At 42.8% G+C, this 17,441-nt stretch overlaps 1 protein-coding gene across 3 annotated transcripts in view; it reads left to right on the top strand.

The window, feature by feature from the left end:
- The window catches only part of CDK4 (cyclin dependent kinase 4), an 87,142-nt gene that overhangs the window by 25,953 nt on the left and 43,748 nt on the right, over nt 1-17,441 (top strand). For all 3 annotated transcript variants that reach the window (XM_056562614.1, XM_056562613.1, XM_056562612.1), the window contains exons 2-3: nt 4,334-4,587; nt 14,605-14,740. In XM_056562614.1, coding sequence (XP_056418589.1) covers nt 4,370-4,587; nt 14,605-14,740 — 354 coding nt within the window. In that variant the 5' untranslated portion in view covers nt 4,334-4,369. The remainder of the gene's footprint in view (nt 1-4,333; nt 4,588-14,604; nt 14,741-17,441) is intronic.

Here is a 17,441-nt window from a genome sequence, read left to right as displayed (position 1 = left end):
CTGTTGTGGTCGGTCACATCAGAATGAATAGGGCCTGGGTTGTGCCTGAGGCATTTCTAGTGTGTATCCATCCTAAGGCTGGGTTCCTTCACACCACGTTTTTGCAATACAGTTCCCGTATATGTTTTCAATTCGAAAACCGTACAGAACCGTATTGAAAATCTTATGCATTGACTCTCCATTGAAAACCTTATGTCAAAAGATGCATCCGGTTTTGTCCGTTTTGCATCCTGTACGGTTTAGTCCTTTTTTTTTCGAGCACCCAAAACCGTAGTCTACCACTGTTTTTGGTTGAGGTGAAAAACCGTATTGAAACGTATGTCTTTTTTTAACATGGGAGCATTCCTTGGAATTTCAATCAAACAAGTGAAACTTTATTCATAATGAAGTGAAAAGTAAAAAAAAACGCATACGTTTTTTTTCCTTAAAAAATGGATGCAACCAGAAATCATTTTTCAAACCGTATACGTTTTTTTTTTTGTTTTTAAATCAAAAACCTCATACAGGAGCTGTATTGCAAACCTAGCCTAACAAAATACAGGAACAGATGTTTACACCACCTGTAAACTCCAGGCAAAGCCTTCACCTTACAGGGTTAGTTTTTACTAAGTTCACACAGTCAGCTTTTTTATTGCAATTATTGAGTAACTAGAAGGTGCATATAAAGGACAGCAGCGGCAGGATCATGGGGCTGACAGTAGAGTTCGGCGGTATGAGCAAAAACGCTTATCACGGTATTCTTGTAAGTGATGGCGATTCCACAGTATTTAATGGTATTCCCAATATGGCCTTGGCGCCACTTCTCTTCCAACACCCCCTCCCAATGAATTACCAGCTGCGCTGTCCCCACATCATGTCACTGCAAGCGCTCCTCTGCTCATCCTCCTATGAGTTGCGGGCTGCCGGCGCTAGAAATCTCTACTGTACTACAAATAACGTTTCCTGGGCTTTGGTACAGTCTTCACTGTCCTGTGCTGCGGTCCTCTTGCTTTTTCCTTGGGATGGGAAAGTCACTGAGCCGCCAGCCTATCATCAGCCGGGGCGGGACATCGCTGCGGCTGGTTATAGGCTGACGGCTCTGTGACGTTCCCACCCCCAGGACCGCAGCGGAGGGACAGGAAACGTCGGAAGGTGAGTTCAAGTTTATTTTGTTTTATTTTTGCAGCCCGGGCAACGTTATTTGTAGTACAGTACAGATTTCTAGCGCCAGCGGCCCGCAACTCATAGGAGGATGAGCAGAGGAGCGCTTGCGGGTGACATTATGTGGGGACAGCAAAACTGATATTTCATTGGGGGGCAGAAGGAAAGCAGAACAGCGCTCGCGGGTCACATATGATTAGTTGCCCGATGTGGGGACAGTACGTTGCGGCGGATAATTCACTCATTGGAGGGGGGGAGGGGTCAAAATTCATATCGTGCAGGGAAAAAAATTTGGTATTCGGTATGAATCGGTATACCGCCCAGCACTAGCTGACAGCACCGACTCCTCGTCGACCTCATATATACCAAAAGCATGGTCACACTCCTCAAAACCCTGCATCATTGACTTGTCACTTCCTGAAGCTCCTATTGAGTTCAGTGGGAGCTTTAGGGCTGGCCCCAATGTGCAGCACAGTGAGACCCATGGGGATTCAATCGGTCACTTCTGTTAGCTCCTGTGCATTTACCCTATATTTTCTGCACAGAAAATCCATGTGGAAGATCGGCAGCATTTTTGCCACTGCTGGATGTACTCTGAGGGTGGGTTTGTCCACATTTGAGTGCGTATATGTGTATATATATATATATATATATATATATATATATATATATATATATATATATATATATATATATATATATCTCTATATATATATCTATCTCTCTCTCTCCCTCTGTGACACTTATTGGCTCATTGTAATGTGCAGGTTCCTGTGTGGTTTATGGGGTTGTTTGTTTCTCTTCTTTAAAAAGCCATGTAACGCCTCCTTGTATTTCAGCACTTCTATCTTAGATCCGAGCACAGAGATGGGTTTTATACAGTTTATAAAGAACATTTTTTTCTGTTCTATTTTTACTTCTTCTTTTATTACAGTCTAAACAGCTTCATTGTGCTTGTGATAACATTTATGCAACACTTTCTCCTAGGGGTGTATTTCTGCTGTATGTAAATATGCCCCAATGTTGTTCCCTGGTTCAGAATGGGTAGGACAGATATCTTTGAGGTGAACAGGTGACTAGTCCCCTGACTTTCTTTTACTTGACATAAAAGTCAATAAAAATATTTTCCGTCCATGGTGTTAGAATTAGAGATGAGCGAACTTACAGTAAATTCGATTCGTCACAAACTTCTCGGCTCGGCAGTTGATGACTTATCCTGCATAAATGAGTTCAGCTTTCAGGTGCTCCCGTGGGCTGGAAAAGGTGGATACAGTCCTAGGAGACTCTTTCCTATGAATGTATCAACCTTTTCCAGCCCACCGGAGCACCTAAAAGCTGAACTAATTTATGCAGGATAAGTCATCAACTGCCGAGCCGAGAAGTTCGTGATGAATCGAATTTACTGTAAGTTCGCTCATCTCTAGTATGATGAATTGAGTTGCACCTTCTGTATCACACTGGAATTGCATTAAATCATCAATAAATCTTTCATGCTGCCCTTCGCAGCCATCATCAGATTAATTTTTAAAAACATTTTTGTGGGTCAAAAGGACCCAAACAGCGACAAACAAGTGTTTGCTCAGTCATTGGCTGATCACTGGTCCTAATACAATGAAACAATATCCAAGTGACGATAAGAAACTTTGTAATAATATCTTATTAGAAAAATGCAATTTTTTCCCTTCTGCCGGTCTCCTACACTGCACCACCACTTACTCTCAATTCATTGGTCTGTCTTCAAATAGGCAGTGATGAAAACCTTTTAGTTCACTGAGAGACCAGGTTAGGGCTCGTTCGCGTTAACATCAGTCACCGTTAATGAATGCCTGTTCGCAAATCCATTCAAGCCTTTTACAAACGGATGTAAACAGATTCTATTGATGTCAATGAGATTTTTTTTTTCCAGTCCTTTGTCACCTGTTTGCACTCGTTTGGTTCCTATTCTGTTATTTTTAGCATGCTGTATTTATTTATTTATTTTCTCCGTCTAAAATAACAGAATAGCAAGGGATATATGAAATTTAACATTGAAGTCTATGGCAAACGAATGAGCCTGTAATGTTATCCGTTTGCATCTGTTCTTTTCAATCCGTTCTTGATCCGTTATTACTTCTGAGCATGCCACTTAATGGCATCCCTTGGCATCCGTTTGTTAGTATGGCCCATTTAGCAGCAATGACAGGGAATAGCGGGACGGGAGAGAATGTCCATGTGAACCTAGCCTTACAAGTGCTTCTGATAGAAAGGAGGGGGAGAAAGGCTGAGACACACTTCATTGGCGTCATGGAAGGAAATCCTCCACAGATCAGTAGAATGCCACCCATTTCTGCAGATTTCACACAAACACCATAGATTTATTCCATTGAATGACAGGGCGGTGAACTCTATCGTGGACTCGCAGAAGTTTCATCTTTACATTTAAGGCCAATATTTATCTGATGCGTGAATGCGAAGAACAAGATCTGTGAAGAGCAGCACTGCAGTATAATGTCCTCCTCATGAGAAATAGAGACGCAGGATGCCCTCTTTTTTTTTTTTTTTTGTTTATACTGTGTAGTGGCTAGCCTTTGCCCTCTGGAGCTGAGCTCAGGGAAAACCCACAATGTACTGCTGAGAAATGCACATACAAGTCATATTACAGTCACTAACGGGGCTATTCCTCGTTATGTTTTTACTGGGTTTGATGCATTCATTAGAGAATTGTTACAGGAAGTCTGTGAGAATCCCAGTGCATTTGCCGTACATTCACAATGCTGGCTGCAGTGGTAACTAGAGATGAGCGAACTTACAGTAAATTTGATTCGTCACAAACTTCTCGGCTCGGCAGTTGATGACTTATCCTGCATAAATTAGTTCAGCTTTCAGGTGCTCCGGTGGGCTGGAAAAGGTGGATACAGTCCTAGGAGAGAGTCTCCAGCCCACTGGAGCACCTGAAAGCTGAACTAATTTATGCAGGATAAGTAATCAACTGCTGAGCCGAGAAGTTTGTGACAAATCAAATTTACTGTAAGTTCGCTCATCTCTAGTGGTAACCTCACTGTCTTACCGAGCATGGGCTGTCAGTTCTCTGAGAGCTCTGGCTGTCAGTCAGAGAAGGAAAGAGGCCAAAGTGTGCCCAAATAGCCGCCCGTCTTTCAACCAAAAAATGTTACTTGTCTGCTGAATAACTGACGTTTTTATTCTTCTTTTCCAGGAGGAGAACTAGAAAATAAGTCACGTGCTCAGGAATATGGCTAAAGAGATCCGAGGGCAGTATGAACCTGTTGCCGAAATTGGCGTTGGAGCCTATGGAACTGTGTATAAGGCGCGGGATTTACAGAGCGGGAAGTTTGTGGCCCTTAAAAACGTGCGGGTACAGACCAATGAAAATGGGCTTCCCCTGTCTACAGTCAGGGAAGTAGCGCTGCTGAAACGCCTTGAACACTTCGATCATCCAAATATTGTAAAGTGAGTACACTACCGGTATACGTAAGGATTAGCTGTATGGAAAGGCAATGTATCAGCTTTACTCGTTCCTTTATAACTGTTTACTTACAAGGGTGTGCTGAAGGTAGAACTGATTAATGTCGGGTTAAAGTTCCTCCCAATCTTATATTTTTCAGTTTTCATTATGCAGTGTCCAAGCACTGTAACATTACCAGCACTGTAGTTTGCACTTTTGCACCTTGATGGGTTTGCTACCCCATGGAAATGGAGATCCTGGTCTGAGAGAAGCAACTTGAGGCTTTTCAACAAAATCTCAAATAGTGCTGGGCAGTATACTGGTTCATACCGAAATTTTTGTGCTGCACGATATGAATTTTAACCCCATACCGCAATACCGGTTTGGCCCCTCCGGAATGAATGAATGAATCAGCCCAGCGTTGCGCTGTCCCCACATTGGGGAACTAATCATATGTGACCTGCGAGTGCTGTTCTTCCCCCCCCCCCCCAATTAATTATTAGCCCAAGGCTGTCCCCATCAGGGTACTACTCGCATGTCACCCGCATACGCTGCCCTCCTCGTCCTGTTTGTTGCAGCCGCCGGCGCTGACACTCTATACCAGTGGTCTCCAACCTGCGGACCTCCAGATGTTGCAAAACTACAACTCCCAACATGCCCGGACAGCCAACGGCTGTCCGGGCATGCTGGGAGTTGTAGTTTTGCAACATCTGGAGGTCCGCAGGTTGGAGAACACTGCTCTATACTGTGCGGTATCCCTATGCCCGGGCTGCAAAAAAAATTAACAAAATAAACTTTAACTTACCTCCCATTGGTGCGGTACCAGCCTCACTTGTTTCCTGGGGACGGGAACGTCTGACAGCCATCAGCCTATCACTGGCCGCAGCGATGTTCCGCATCGGCCGGTAATAGGCTGAGCCCACTGTCATGTAAGAAGCCGGCTTCTTACATGACAGTGGGCTCAGCCTATCACCGGCCGAGGCGGAACATCGCTGCGGCCGGTTATAGGCTGACGGCTGTCCGACGTAGGTGCGTTAAAGTTTATTTTGTTTACCTTTTGCAGCCCGGGCATAGGGATACAGCATACAGTAGAGTGCCAGCGCCGGCGGTTGCAACAAACAGGACGAGGAGGGCAGCGCATGCGGGTGATATGTGAGTATTTACCCCAATGGGGATGTGGGCTGATAATTAATATTGGGGGGCTAGGAAATACCGTTCTATACTGTAGAACCGCCAAAAGTTTAAAAAATACCGTGATACACACATTTGGTCATACCGCCCAGCCCTAGCCTCAAACACCAAATTGTTGTACAAGAGGTCCCTATGTGAACCTACTGAATCACTTGCCTACCTCTTATGGGTGGTATAAAGTAATTCCAGACACCTGTTGAAAAGCAAAGCGGTAATTCTAGGCAAAACTTAAAAGTCCCCAGAGAACACGGTGATGTATGTACTGTGGAGTTTAAGAGATCAGGAGACGTGAAATTTCAACGTGTTGTGACACCTCATTGATTTCTTAGACTGCAAGTTCAGCAGAGTGGTAATGAGCGGAGAGGTTTCCATCAATTCTGCTTATGGTGATAGATGTTGGTATAAATATAAGGGTCTTTAGAGAGAGCTTTTCACCTGGAATAGCAGTCCATAGAGGAGAAAAGAAGAGACTCTTGGGGAGATTTATTCAATCTGTCTTAAATTTAGACAGCATAAAACCAAAGGAGACAGGCTGAAGCTGTGCCAAATTTATCACACTGGCGCACGCTGGCTAATGCATTTGTTGCATCTTGTCAGACGTGTTACATACATTTTCCTTGCGTTACGTCTGGGATGCATTATTTTGCATCAACACTTTGTGACTAAATAAGGTTGTGTGCCATTAAATGGGTATTCCCATGTGGACATTTATGGCATCATCACAGGATATGATAGAATAGCCCGATAGGTGCAGGTTCCAGTCATATGGATACCTAAGGCCTATTGGCCCTCTGCGGCACCTGGAGGTGGACGGGGGGTGTAGAGTCCTTTTAATAAATGGAAAGGATTAGCAAAACAGTTATAAATCACCTAGGCTTCCAAATGGAGAAGACTTGTTTGAAACAGTAAATAACAGTGTTACAGAACAAAATGCAGAAATGGTTTAAATAACCAAATAAGAACAAAACAAAATTCTGCCTGGTTATTACTGGGAGGAAATGAACTGGTTAAAGGTTTCCTGTCACTTTTGACAGCAAGAATTGTGCTATAGACCACAGTATTTTTGCTATAAAAAAACAAAAACTAGTTAGTTTGGCTGAAATTTCCTGAATGCAGAGAAGAACAGAGACAAATTTTAGACACCTTTTAGTGGACTGTGAATGTTCTCAACCCTCCCAGAACAATTCTCTTGTCTTTGTAAAAGCGTGTGTGTTTATGTGACAAGTGATATGAATCTTGTAGAACTTGTAATTTATGTTTATAGGAAGAACGACATTACACATTCACATATAACAACGGTGTCAGAAGCCGAGGATCTCGATCATGTTAGGGTGCGTTCACACGGCCGTCTGTCCCCACTTTTATCCCCGATTCGGGTTCCATTCTTGCAGCCTGGAAACGGATTTAAAACTTTTTTTTTTTATTTTAATTTTTTTAAATCCCATTCATGTCAATGGGATTTTTTTTACAATCCATTTACATCCGTTTGTACCTGTCTGCACTCATTTACGTTTTTGACGGCAGAAAAAAACGGCACATGCTGTATTTTTTTTCTTCTGTCAAGTAAAAACGGAAGAAAAATGGATACAGTAAATTTAACATTGAAGTCTATGGAAAACAGATGAGTCTTTCATGTCATCCGTTTGCATCAGTTTTTGGCAATCTGTTTTTTCGATCCGTTTTTTACTTCTGAGTAGAGATGAACGAAGTTAGTGATTCGATTCGTCCCAAACTTCTCAGCAGTTGATGACTTTATCCTGCATAAATGAGTTCAGCTTTCAGGTGCTCCTGTGGGCTGGAGACTCTCTCCTAGAACTGTATCCACCTTTTCCAGTCCACCGGAGCACCTGAAAGCTGAACTCATTTATGCAGGATAAAGTCAGCAACCGCCGAGCCGAGAAGTTCGTGACGAACCTAATCACTGTAACTTGGCTCATCTCTACTCAGAAGTAAAAAAGGATCAATAAATTGATTGACAAAACAGATTGACAAAAATGGATGGAAACTGATGACATGAAAGACTAATCTGTTTTCAATAGCATGTTCAGAAAAAAAAAAATTTTTTTTTGGTTTATCAACTGAACAATAACTGATCCAAATGCATATCTGTTTGCATCCGTTATTGTCCTTTTTTTATTTTATTTATTTTTTGGACGGGAGAAGAACGGGACGCGTCTGGACGGCAGTGTAAACGCAGCCTCACAGTTCTTACACCCGTACGTTTCCAAATTCCGTACATTGGTGACACTACTCACTTTTCCTATCCAAAAGCCTTTTCCTCTAGGCCAGACAAATAGCTTTACTATTTTCTCTCTAAATGAAAGCTGATAACCTTCATATACTACATGAATTTGTGGTCTGTTTGGTTGAACACTCCTGACTCTGCAAAAATCACCACCAAGTAAAGGCAAAACTTTACATACTGACTCATGCAGTAAGCAGTCCTAAAGAACACTGTCTCACATAACCCAATAAGACTTTCCAGGCATATTTGCAATGGGCCATGAAGTGGAAAGACCACATTGGAACAGAGTTATACCTGGGTGACCAAAACTATAGGTCTTGTCAATTCCCACACTTACGGTTGTATAGGAGATTGTCAGAATGCCATGTCTCTGCTTTCTGATGAACACCTATTACTTCAGCATACAGGAGGCAGTCCATGCAACTCTACACGGTTATACCAGTGCTTCCCAACCAGGGTACCTCCAGCTGTTGCAAAACTACAACTTCCAGCATGCCCGGACAGGCTTTGGCTGTCCGGGCATGCTGGGAATTGTAGTTTTGCAACAGCTGGAGGCACCCTGGTTGGGAAACACTGGGTTATACCATCAGCATTTACTTGCTATAATGAATAGGAGAGGGTGATAAGTTTCTTTTTAAGGATCCTGAAATCCATGACTTCTGTTTTATCTACTGTCCTCCACCCAGAACTGCACACCCTTTTATTGTCAGACAGTGATGCAACTTTGACTATGTATTGTCTGCCTAAACATATTGCAATTCTTTCCAAGCAAATGTTACGGTGAAGCCCTATCTATGTTGAACCATTGACAATCCTCAGGCTTCTGTTTGATTCACTATGTTTGGGTCCAAAGATGGCAGCTTGCAGTCTATGAATGACCACAACCTGCCAAAAAGATACTCAACGGCATGTCACGTCTGACATCATGTAAACAAAGACTGGCCAAACTTCAGCACTGGACCAGTGGGGGGTTGAAATTAGCTTTTTATTTATTTGTTTATTTATGTTTGTATTTTTTTTTTGTTTTTAGAACATATTTTTTATTTTAATTTTGTCTGAAAATGTCCTCATAATGTCCAGTAAACTCAAGCAAGGCTGCATTCACATCACGATTCAGGGATGCGGTGGGAGAATTTTAAACAAACTTCTGCCAGATCCCCGCCGTACCTGTACTACCCCCATTCATTTCGAAGAGTCCGGCCAGTGTCAGGCTGGGTTCACACCACGTTTCTGCAATACCATTCCCGTATAAGGTTTTTGATTAAAAAACGGATTCCTCAAAACCTGACTAAACCTGTATCAAAACGTGTGTACAAACTTTAATCCGTGTACGGTTGATAACCGTATACAGTTTGAAAAATTATGTTCGGTTGCATTTTAAGAAAAAAAAACTTATGTTTTTAACACTTCACTCCATTATGAATGGAGTTTCACTTATTTGATCGAAATTCCAAGAAAAAAACTGTGCAAAATCAAAAACTGTATGGTGAAAACCGTATGGAACTGTATGTACATACGGTTCTGTACGGTTCCCCTTGACTTCCATGTTAAAAAAAAAAAAAAGTATATGTTTCAAAACAGTTTTTCAACCGGACCAAAAACCGTAGTAGGCTATGGTTTTGTGTACGGGAAAATCTGACAAAACTGTACAGGATACAAAACGGACACAACCGGATGCATCGTTTGGCGGACGGTTTTCAATGGAGAGTCAATGCATATGGTTTTCAATACGGTTCCATACGGTTTTCAAATTGAAAATGTATATGGGAACTGTGTATTACATAAACGTGGTGTGAACCCAGCCTTACCTAGTGACTCCGGTCGGCTAATTTTTGGACCATATCAGTTTTTGTTGCCAGACAGAAAACTCTGGTCTGCTGCGGTTTCAGTCTGTCAACAAAAATTGATAATTTAAAACAAAAAAAAAAAACCTACCTGGCATTACGAGCTGACTCCGTCCAGCTCCTTGAAATGAATGGGTGCCGGCGGGGACATACAACTGCAGCCGGTTTTCAAATTCTCCTGCCGTACCTCCGAATCGAGATGTGAATGTAGCCAGAGGTGTCTTCTAATAAGCCTGGGCTCACATGTGTTTAAGGCTCAGTTCGGTGCACAGTACATACCATTTGAAAGACATTGCCCTTTCTACTCATTCAGGGGATTTCAGCTATTTCTGTGGCAGATCTCAATAGCACACGTCGCAGCGCATTCCTGTATTTAGGGATTCTTTGGTAATGAATGGCTTCTGTACAGGGTGGACATGTGGTCTTTTTGAAGTTCTGAGCAAGGAATGAGCTTTGCACCCAAGTGTGAAGCAGCCGCTATAGAACCCATTCATTTCTGACTTTAAAAGGAAATAACATCATGTAGTTTGTCATTTTTATTTTTTAAATCTGAAGTTGACGTATTTCCCTTTGTGTTCTTCCATATAAAGAGTTGTTCCTGGTGGCCTTCATTTATTTTATATAGAAAATCCAACAAGCGCAGCACTCTAATTAAAAAAGTGCATTTATTTGTTCATGTCTCAATACAGCAACGTTTCTGCCCCTATGGAGCCATTTTCAAGCCTTGAAAATGGCTCCATAGGGGCAGAAACGTTGCTGTATTGAGACATGAACAAATAAATGCACTTTTTTAATTCGAGTGCTGCGCTTGTTGGATTTTCTACATTACAAGGAACCCTAATCAGGTTGGAACGCTGGCACCACGAACGAACTGAGCTGAGTAGTGCTGCGATTTTTTTTCCCCCCCTATCATATATATATATAATATAATATATAATATATAATATAATATAATATATATGGTCCTTTTTGCAATGTTTTATATTGTGTTATTTTTCCACTTGCAGTGTAATTGTGTAGCCTGTACACTAGGCAAATCTGATAAAATGGAGGAAAAGCAGCAGATCTTATTGTGTTGTATGGTTTCAGTGACTTGCTGATCGTGGGGTCTTCCCGCTGTGACTTGCTGCAGCTGTTGTATAACTACAACCCCAATCATGCTGGGAGATGTAGCTTTGCAGTAGCTGGAGAGTCGCAGGTTGAAAATGACAGCTTTGTGGTCAGCTGGAAAGAGGAACCCAGCACAGACTGCTTTCTCTATAGCAGTAGTTTCCAAACTGTGGTCCTCCAGCTGTTTCAAATCTACAACTCCCAGCATACCCGGACATGCTGGGAGTTGTAGATTTGCGGTCCGGTCATGCTGGGAGTTGTAGATTTGCAGCAGCTGGACGGCCGCAATTTGAAGACCACCTCTCAATTGCGGCAGAATTGTGTTCTTAAAACAAAGAATTCTGTTGAAATTCAAAGCCCCATTGACTGTAATGGCATTCCACGTGGGACTCCACAAAATTAAAGTATTCAAATTTAGCGAAAATTGTCAACACGGAAATTCCGCTGTGTGAAAGGGACAGTGAAATCCTATTAAAGTCAATGGGCAGTAAATTTTGGTAGAATCTTGCACGCAAATTCCCCTGTGTGAACATAGCCTTAGGATGCTATGCCGACGTCATTCTTAAAGCAAGTGTTACTTAGCACGTACAGTGTACATATATTTTTCGGAGCCTTTATATTTGAGATAATCTGTGTTTCCCTGAGTGTACACGTGCAGAAACTTCACTTATAGAATGCCGAATCAACATTTTTCACTTGCTCGTCATGAGAGGGAGCATTTTGGGCTGGTTCAGCACACTTAAGTCTTGTTGAAAGGGTTAACCCAAGATAAAGCAACCAGAGTAGCTGAGTCTATATTTACCTTGTGCATTTTGTAGTTACTGCCTGGCGATCTGTTCTTCCTATCTCATGCGTGTTAGTGCGTTGTTGAGTTGTAAGCAGATCCCATGTTATGGTAAGCGTGGCATTATCTCTAAAGCACAGTCTGTCGCTTTCTTTATCTTGAGCAAGGACGGAAAAAAAATACCAAAAAAAAATATTCAACAATAGGTAGAATGATCTGCCTTTTTTGGTAGATTACAAAGTCCTATAGTCCTATTAACAGAAATGTGTTTTAATTTCTAAATTTATCAAAACCTGTGCAAAGGAAAAGTAGTGAGGTTGCCCATAGCAACCAATCAGATCGCTTCTTTTATTTATAAAAAAAAAAAAGGCTTCTGAGAAATGAAAGAAGCAATCTGGTTGCTTTGGGCAACTGCACCACTCTTCCTCTGCACAGGTTTTGATAAATCTCCCCAATAGTTCTGGAAGCTCTGATCGATGCTGCTGCTTACAGGGTACAAATAAAACTAGTTGCAGTGGTGGAAATTGCTAAAGAAGCAATTGTAATACAAGGGGCAATGTAGGTCTGCACTATATGGAAGACTCCAAATGAGTTGCTGTGCAGGAGGAGGTGTGACTTTAATGGTGATTTTCCATCTGATCTTAATTTGGACATGGAATCGGCATGGTAGGGAAGTAGGTGGTATAGTTATGCAGGCAAGTGTAGGACGCCTGAGAAGTATCTTGCTTGAATCTTAATAAAAGGAACTTGTCATCACTTTTATGCTGCCTGAACCACATGTCGTCAGGGCAGACCCTGGAGAGATCGATCAGTCAAAACCAGTTGGGCAGAGAGAACCCACCAGGAATTGCACCAGTCACTTATGGTTCAGTCAACATGAAAGTGATGACAGGTTCCCTTTAGGTAGTCATACAGTCAGATGTGGGATAAGACAAAGTGAGACAAAATTCTAATTTTCCTATACCAGACGAGGCCACAACTATGACAGGCAGCACCTCTGGCCTTTACTTCTGCTTAGAGAAATACTCCTTGCTCTTCTGGACATTGGGCTTGATGGTGTTGGCCATCAAGCCTAATGTCCAGTTGGCCACTAGGACCTTCTGGGTTTTAAACCTCCCTCCTTACGGGAATGGTTGTTCCAGGCCAAGTGGCAGCAGTGCAAATCCATGGATATCCTGTTGACCTAACAGTTTAGCCTCCTGAACTCCTCCACAGAAGGCCATGATCTCTATGCCTGATGAATCAGATGCCTGATGAAGCAGTCTTACTGTGAAACGTGTTGCATCATGGGTGAATAAACTTGAGATCCCTGCATTTGTATGTCCAGCGCCTTTTGAATCCCATCGACACCGTGGAGGATATCTTTTTGCTTATGATCTCTATGGTGAAGACTATGGGGGGGGGGGGGGGGGGAGTCAAAGAGGTAGAAGAACACTGTGCTTTCCTCTGTAATTCGACAGCTTCAGGTCTTTGAAGTACGCTAGGGACATCACAACTTTTGTGGCGAAGTTAGGAGCAAGTATACTGATTTTAGCATGTCTGACAGACAGTAAAATTCAGTTTTGCTGTGCGGGTTCTGGGCGCTTGGTCGGTGCAGCAGACAACAACTTCCAGGTGTTCTTGTGGAGCGAAGTTAAAGGGGTACTTTGACACTTAGACATCTTATCGATAGGGGATAAGATGCCTGATCGTGGGGGTCCTGCCACTCGATCAGGGACCCCTGTGATCTCACACGCAGCACCCCGTTAAAATCAGTCCCTGGAGCATGTTTGCTCCGGGTCTGATTACCGCCCACCACAGGGCTGGAGCATTGTTACGTCACAGCTCTGCCCCCGTGTGACATCACACTCCGCCCCTTCAATGCAAGCCTATGGGAGGGGGTGTGACCTCACAATGCTCTGGCCCCGTGGTCGCCGGTAATCAGACCCGAAGCGAACATGCTCCAGGGACTGATTTTTTTCAGGGTGCAGCATGCAAGATCACGGGGGTCCTCAGCAGCGGGACCCCCGCGATCAGGCATCTTAAGCCCTATCCTTTGTATATGGGATAAGATGTCTAAGCGCCGGAGTACCCCTTTAAAAAGGAGCTTGAAATACTTGTTTCATGGCCCTATGCTTTTAAAGAGGTTGTCCGGGCTCTTCAAATTTTATCTATCTATTTATTTGAAAACAAAAACTGTTTGTAAAAAGTAGTAGTTACCGTACCTATATCTACTGTCTTGGGTGACTGGTGACTCTTGGGTGTCCTATCAATCTCTATACTTCTGGTCACTTTTTGACACATGTGACCGCTGCAGTCGCCCACTATAGCTAGTGACTGCAGTGGGGTCTAGTCCATGTTTAGAGGGGCCACAAAGTAGAGACCTGTAGTGAACTCGGGAAGCATAGCTGAGTATCACTTAGTACAGTGTTCTGACCTGTTTAACTTACTCACTTTACTTTAAAAAAAAACAAGCATTATTGAACCACACGGAATATTAAAAGGGAGTGTATTAAACTTTTGGTTTGTTGGTTGTAAAACACTGATGTAGGCTATAAAAATGTATTCGAGAAGATCAGCTTACCACTTTGATAAGGTTCAGTCCTAAGCTTTTTGTTTGTTTTTGCACTTTACATGAAATGTGATCTTGAAACAAATACAATCAATAGTTTTATTCTTTTTCATCAACAGGAGAGAGACCCTGTGGTAATATATAGCTATTTATTAAGTTGGGTGTCAGTACAGCTCTGCAATATATACATGGTATGAGAAGTCCGCTCTGCATCATAACTTATGACTATTATTTGCTGCTAATGTCCTTGGTCATTCTACAGTAATTCACTATTGTGCATGTTGTTTTATTCCTTAGGCTGATGGATGTTTGCGCCTCTGCACGTACAGACAGAGAAACAAAAGTTACTTTAGTTTTTGAGCATGTGGATCAAGACCTAAAGACTTATTTAAATAAAGTTCCTCCTCCTGGCTTGCCACTCGAAACTATTAAGGTACATTATTTTATGTTCACTCTGATGTTCACCAACATTGTTAAAGCCGTATATTGGGGTTATGTTGTTTGTTCATTTGGTTATTTATTTAGAAATGTTAGGTGGCCGCTTTTCTGTTTTTGTTTGTTTTTTTGATACCCCAAAATTACGCAGGGAAACAGACCCTGCACTGAACTGGGTTGTAGTGAGGGTTAAACCGATTACAACGAGGTATAATTTATCTGGTTCCAGAGATACATGTTGCATTAGCCAGCATTGCTTATCTGGAAATGGCTGGCTTTGTGCAATGGAGATGGGACCCGGCATACCCAGCTTCCCTGCCTCCATCCATTTTGCACCCAACCTCATGCCCACGCGGGCATATTGGTACAAAGGGGATTGAGGCAGGGATTATGGGGATGCTGGGTCCCTCCATTGTGCAAATCTGGCCATTTCCAGATAAGCAATGGCAGAAAATGAGTACTTCCAGACCGAATTCAGTTAAAGGAATACTGTCACATATTTGCTCCCGCACTATCCACAGGTACTGATAGTGCGGGAGACGCCGATTCCGATGAGCCTTACCTTGCCCGGATCCGCCCAGCTCTTTTATTATCCCTGGAAATCTGGCTGTAACTGGCACGGGCGGGGTTTCTGCAGCTTAACTTGCACTGACCTCAGGGCCGCCCATCCGCAGTGCCGCCCGCTTATGAATATTCATCCCCCTCCCTCTCTTTGCCGCTCCTAACTGGAGGGAGGGGGGATGAATATTCATAAGAGGGCGGCACTGTGGATGGGCGGCCCTGACGTCGGTGCAAGTTAAGCTGCAGAAACCCCGCCCAAGCCAGTTAGACAGATTTCCAGGTAGAATAAAACTAAGATTGAGGGCGAACGGCCGGGTGGATCCGGCTAAGGTAGGGATCATAGGAATCGGCGTCTTCCACACTATCCATCAGTACCTGTGGTTAGTGCAGGAGAAAATATCTGACAGTTTTCCTTTTTAAGTGATGCCTCTGTAATCCAGTTCACCAGCACAATAACCCCGTATTTTGGGTTTTATGAGGGTGAACGCTGTTAGTTTCTCATTAATTTGTTGCAGAGTTTACAACACTGACACTATTGGAGAAATGGTTATTTTATAGCTGTTGTCCTATAGAGACTTCTTCTATTTGCTCCCCTGACAATGAGATGAGAGCAAATAGGTCATGTTGCAGGAATCCCCAGGTATCAGATGTTACTGCCAGGAGAGGTGCCAACTTGCAGAAACTTCTGCAATGATTTAACACTACATTGTAATCATTGACTTAGGCACTCAAAGTGATTGAGTTATTTATGCACACTCTCTCCCACCATATGCTATATGCTGCTGGAATCCAACTAGATGAACTGCTAAGATGCCAGTAGCATATAGTAGCAGTAGCTTTGATTCAGTGAAATTCTGAGACTTATAAGTGGATTCAGGGGTGTGGAAATTAAAAAAAAAAAACTACTTGTCCAAGGGACTAAAGCGGAGCACAATCTACTTGTCCCTCAAGAAAATCCACTTGTCCTGGTTGATGAAATAATTTCAACCAAAATAGTCTGATCCCCCCCACTAGACCACCAGGGATGGATATAAGATCCTTTAGACACTGATGACAGCGGTGATCTAATGGGTTAATAGGTGATCGCAGTATGCCAGGCTATTAGCGGGGGGAGAGCTGTAGCTCCTCTTACACCTGAGGCAACCACAGAAAAGTCTAGATGTAACTATTTGATCACCTTATAAAAAATGTCTCATATGAAGTGACCAAAAGTGAGCAATTCTGGACTATTATTTACATTTACACCGTTCACCGTACGGTTTAATGAACATTATAATTTAATAGTCTGGACATTTCCACATGCAGCGATACCACTTATGTTTATTTTTGTACATTATTTTTATTTAAAGAAAATTGGAAACTTTTATTAGGAAAGGGGCTTATTCACATGTATATGCACTTTTTAAAATATTTAATCACTATTTTTCAGTATCAATAGGGACTTATGTGTTACTGGGGGGGGGGGGGGGGGTTCTGCTTCTCCAGTTTATGTGCTGCATTTTGTGCTGGAAGTTGCATTTAGTTACTAGATAACTACAACTCCCAGCATGCCCTGATACAGCCTATGGTTGTGTGGGTGTTGCAGCATGTTGCACTGTATAGTAGGACAGTTAAGGTTATTGTGTAACATGCTGGGAGTTGTAGTTTTGGTTTGTGTCAGCTGCAGATCCATAGGATGTGTCAAGGAATACAGGGAATTACAGTTAGTAACTACAACAACCAGCATGCCCTGATGCAGCCTATAGCTCTGCAGCTGACCCGAACCAAAACTACAACTCCCAGCATGTTACACTTTATAGTTATAAAGTTTAGGTTATGGTCCAACACGCTGGGAGTTGTAGTTTTGGTTTGGGCGTGTTTGCGTGCATCCGTGGGGCTCTTGGTCGGCGGGTGAGTATGAAGGGGCGGGATTCTGGGGGTGCAATTCAGTGCGGGTGCCACTAAAAATAAATTAAATTAGATGGCACAACTGCCCTAATGCCCGACGTGACAGTCCGCTCCTATACAAAACATTCATGCATACACATCATACATACACCAGCCACTGCCCCCATATCATACATACACACCCCCACCACTGCCCCCCCCCACATCATACATTACATACACACATACACTCACACACTCACACCATACAT

This window comes from Hyla sarda, chromosome 2 (assembly GCF_029499605.1).
Source record: "Hyla sarda isolate aHylSar1 chromosome 2, aHylSar1.hap1, whole genome shotgun sequence".
Taxonomy (NCBI): domain Eukaryota; kingdom Metazoa; phylum Chordata; class Amphibia; order Anura; family Hylidae; genus Hyla; species Hyla sarda.
Note: the sequence above shows the minus strand (reverse complement) of the source record. Positions and strands in the feature narration are given on the sequence as shown.